The sequence below is a fragment of the Acanthisitta chloris genome, unplaced genomic scaffold (genome assembly GCF_000695815.1).
Source record: "Acanthisitta chloris isolate BGI_N310 unplaced genomic scaffold, ASM69581v1 scaffold43468, whole genome shotgun sequence".
Taxonomy (NCBI): Eukaryota; Metazoa; Chordata; class Aves; order Passeriformes; family Acanthisittidae; genus Acanthisitta; species Acanthisitta chloris.
Genome location: NW_008689470.1, coordinates 1 through 3,768, shown reverse-complemented (window position 1 = coordinate 3,768; position 3,768 = coordinate 1). Strand labels below are relative to the sequence as shown.

Here is a 3,768-nt window from a genome sequence, read left to right as displayed (position 1 = left end):
AAGAAAACACCTCATTGTGGCCTAAATACACAGCAGGTAAAGGATGTGGCTCATGACCACATTGTTCCCAGCTGAGCTATTGCCCATCATGAAGTTCACCTGGGCAGTTAACTATTGTTACAGGGAACCACAAGTAAAGTAGAATGTTCTTAAGAAATCTGCATACAAATGTGATTGGTAAGAAGGGAACTTTCAAGCTCTTACTCTCTGACCAGTCAGGTGCCTGGTGGTTTGGATTTAGGGCTTAAAATCAATGCAACAGGTAATCTGAAACCACACACAAAACACAGGACACATAGAGGTTCCTTTAGTATACGTAGCCTAAAACAATTTTCTAGAATCAGAAATGTTGTCTCCTGTAAAAATTTAGGCTCTTTGTGTTTTAACTGCATATAATCATATGGATTCAGCAAACAGCCAATGGCAGACTGGGAAGCATCCTTACTCAACTTGACTCCACATGGAATTTATGCCTTGAGGCATAAATCTTCAACACTCCTACAATATAAATGCAGCACTTTATAAGCCCTGAAATTCTGACTGCCAATACCTATAGCTAACAGGTTTGAAAAGAGCATCTGTTTAAAAACTCTCCAAGTAGATTTGTGGGATTAATTATAGTTATTATTACTGACTTCTTTTTAGGCTTAAGGTAACAAAGGCAAGAGAAAACCAAATCTCATTAGATCTTTTATGTACTAAAAGAATTTAAATACTTACTACAACACTGCAAAATAAAGGGCCTTTAAAGTTCTGTTTTCTTTTTTTATAGTTGTTACTTTTAGGCTTAAATTATATGGAGAATAATTAATTTTAGATCAATAGTAAGGCTCCATTCTGCTGTTTTAACTAAAAACTGTTGTAATTAGTAAGTGAGCTGCTCTGCAAACCTACCAACCTCTGTGCTACCTGGAAAGTGTTATGTGAGGGAACATGAATATGTCCCAAAATTACAGAGAGTCTCCATGTTCAAGTTTATACATTTTACAAGTAGTAGCAGGGAATGTGTTACATTGGTTAGGCCAACTTAACACCACTTGTCTCATTTCATTTATTTCCAAAGCCTTTCAGTAGGTGTCTACAGAGGCTTTTCAGCAAGATTTATTTATCACTATTTTTCCTCTAACTTCACCTTGTATTTTGGATTCCAGTTCTGGAATCAGTTTTTCTTTAAAAGTGCACCTAATTTCTGGCAGAAAGTTTGCAGAACCTTTTGGTGTTTTGAGAATACGCAATATATCAGAATTTTTTAATAGACTTATACAAAGTTTATTAAATGCAGACTTAATAAACTACACAGCCCTAAGCTACAAAGGAAAACTGACATCCATGCACAATCTTCTTCAATCTTCTTCAGCTATCCTGCTCTTCAGAAGAAAAGAGAACCTTGTTAGCCACTACTGGACTGTTGGGAGAAAAGTATGCCCCAGTGCAAGAATAAAGTTACCTTTCAGTGAAGCTTTTAGCCAAGAACCATGAAACAAGATTTTGTTTGTGCCATTTATTAAGAGGTGACAGATAAATTATTAATTCATTGCATAACTAACAGCTGAAATGAAGCAATACAGGTATCTATCATACAAGCTTAGATGCCAGATAGGATCACTAGCCTCCATTCTAGGATTATCTATTCAACCTAGTCTGACTGAACTTCTTATTGGTATATAATGCCATGCATACATGTGGGATCACCAGGTGGAAAAAATGTGTATGTTCAGCTTTTATTTATGCTCACTCAAATGAGAAAAGGCATCTACCAATGGAACTGTGAAGTTTCCTTCCAGGACATTCCCCCAGGGGGGAGATGTAACCAAGAATTTCGGATCACTCTCACTTAATTAGGGGGACAATGGACACACAGCACCTGAACAGCCTAAAATAAAATGCTGGTTCCAGCTGAGCTCTTAGCATTTGCATGACCTCAATAATGGCTGTGCCATCTAGTCCTTGCCAGTTCTGACCCTGCTTCAAATCCTCCATCTTATGCAATAATAGGACACCACAGTAATTAACCATGTCAGGTTGCATGTTTTCTCTTGAAAGATGTCTTTCTGTTTTACTGAGGAGAGTAAGACAAACAGAAACTGAAACATATTTGTTAGGTAATACAAAAACTGGTTACTCAGTGTTTTTACAAGACTTGTGCTCAGTAAGGCAGTGTTATCCAAAACAGCATCATATAATTCAGTTCTGTTCCTCAAAATACAAGATAGAAAACTGAATTTCACCAACCTAGCTCAATGACTGCACTAGAAAGTAAGGCACTTTATTCCAGGTATTCAGAGTGTCTCCATCAGGGCCTTGTATCAAAAGAATCACATTTATTTACAGTCTGCCTATTTCAGTGCAAGTTTTGCCCAAACTTCAGCTCTGACATTTGGTGCTTCCAGAAAAATTGCACCAGCTGAAATCAAATTTATAGTAACACTTCAGTGAAACCAGTAATGCCTGCCTGGATAACTAGACTTAATTAATGTGTTCTATCCAGTGTTTTTTGAGCAGTATCACAGTTCTAAGTATACAACAGCTGCTGCTCCAGCTCCAGCCACAGAAGTATCCCTCTCAGCTAGAGGAAACTTGAGGAGCCTCTACTCCCAGTCATTCATTCCCTCAGGTGTGCTGGTACAGCTCTCTGCTTTGGAACTGGGTCAGGCAACTAATCTGGCTGAAAAAATAAATCCCTTCTTAAAAAAAAAAATCAGCTCATCGTGTAACTCTACACACATCAGTTCAGCACAACTGAGATGCTGCAGAACCAAGCTAACAGGAACTACTTATGTCTGACACTACATGCAAGAAGTTTGCAAGGGGGTGACATTGAACTGCAATATGCCTGTGCAGAATAGGCTACACCATGACTAACATTGCTGTATTTCTGCTTCTATCTCTGCAGCTGCAGCAGTGATGGTTGTGCAGACCCTTCAGTACCAAACAGGGAATGGGCTAAGGCACCTCATACTCTCCTCAAAATTATGGTTGTCTTCCTCCTTTCTAGGAAAGCACCAGACATTGTGAGAAGAGGACACAGAGGGAACAATCCTTTGTTCCAGGAAGGTGGGAAAGGAGGAAGCAAGTCTTCCCATAAGATCAGTTTTCTGAAAAGGTGATAGCAGGGAAACAGGAGAGGTAGATTTGTCCTGATCCATAAAGGCATCAGCCAGCCCTAACAAACTGTGAAGATCCCACAGTTCAGTAGTGCCAGGAGCCCTAGTGCTGGCAGACCTCTGTCAGTACCGCAGCAGACTCGGTACCACCCACCATCTCAGAGCATCAAATATAATTCACTCTTTGGAGAGTCCAAACTCAAAGCTGAATCTTAGCTCACTTTGAAGAGCATCTGTAGTTAAGCCAGTAAAGCACATGGACAGAGACTCTATCTGAATAGAAACAAACTAATCCACGCCAGGGATGACGAGGGGATAGAATCTCAGAGTGGCTGCATAGCAACACTCCGGCAAACACAGTCACGCACGTATTTATATTTGCAAACTCCTGACATCCTACTGACGGTTGCCTCCTTAAACGAGAGTCTACTCCCGTACTTTCGCGTTCTTTTTTCCCCACCCGAACTGTTTTCTGCAGGAACGCGCCTGCTGGGACTGCGGGAGGAGCGAACCCTCCGGCACAGCGCGCCAAGAGACCTCAGCTCGGCCACATTCCCGCGCACAACTCCCGACGCAGTTTCGAGGCGGGAATTAGGGGAGGCTTAACTGCTTTCCCCTCCGGGCAAGGGCACCACGCGGACACCTCCTCGGCCCGAGGGTTATG

General features: G+C 41.2%; 1 protein-coding gene across 1 annotated transcript in view; it reads right to left on the bottom strand.

Moving 5' to 3' along the window:
* The window catches only part of LOC103808605 (replication factor C subunit 1-like), a gene marked incomplete at its 3' end in the record, with an annotated part of 16,928 nt that extends 14,948 nt beyond the window's left edge, over positions 1–1,980 (bottom strand). Inside the window, exon 1 of the mRNA XM_009081397.1 lies at positions 1,921–1,980. Coding sequence (XP_009079645.1) covers positions 1,921–1,980 — 60 coding nt within the window. The remainder of the gene's footprint in view (positions 1–1,920) is intronic.
* Positions 1,981–3,768: the final 1,788 nt, after the last annotated feature.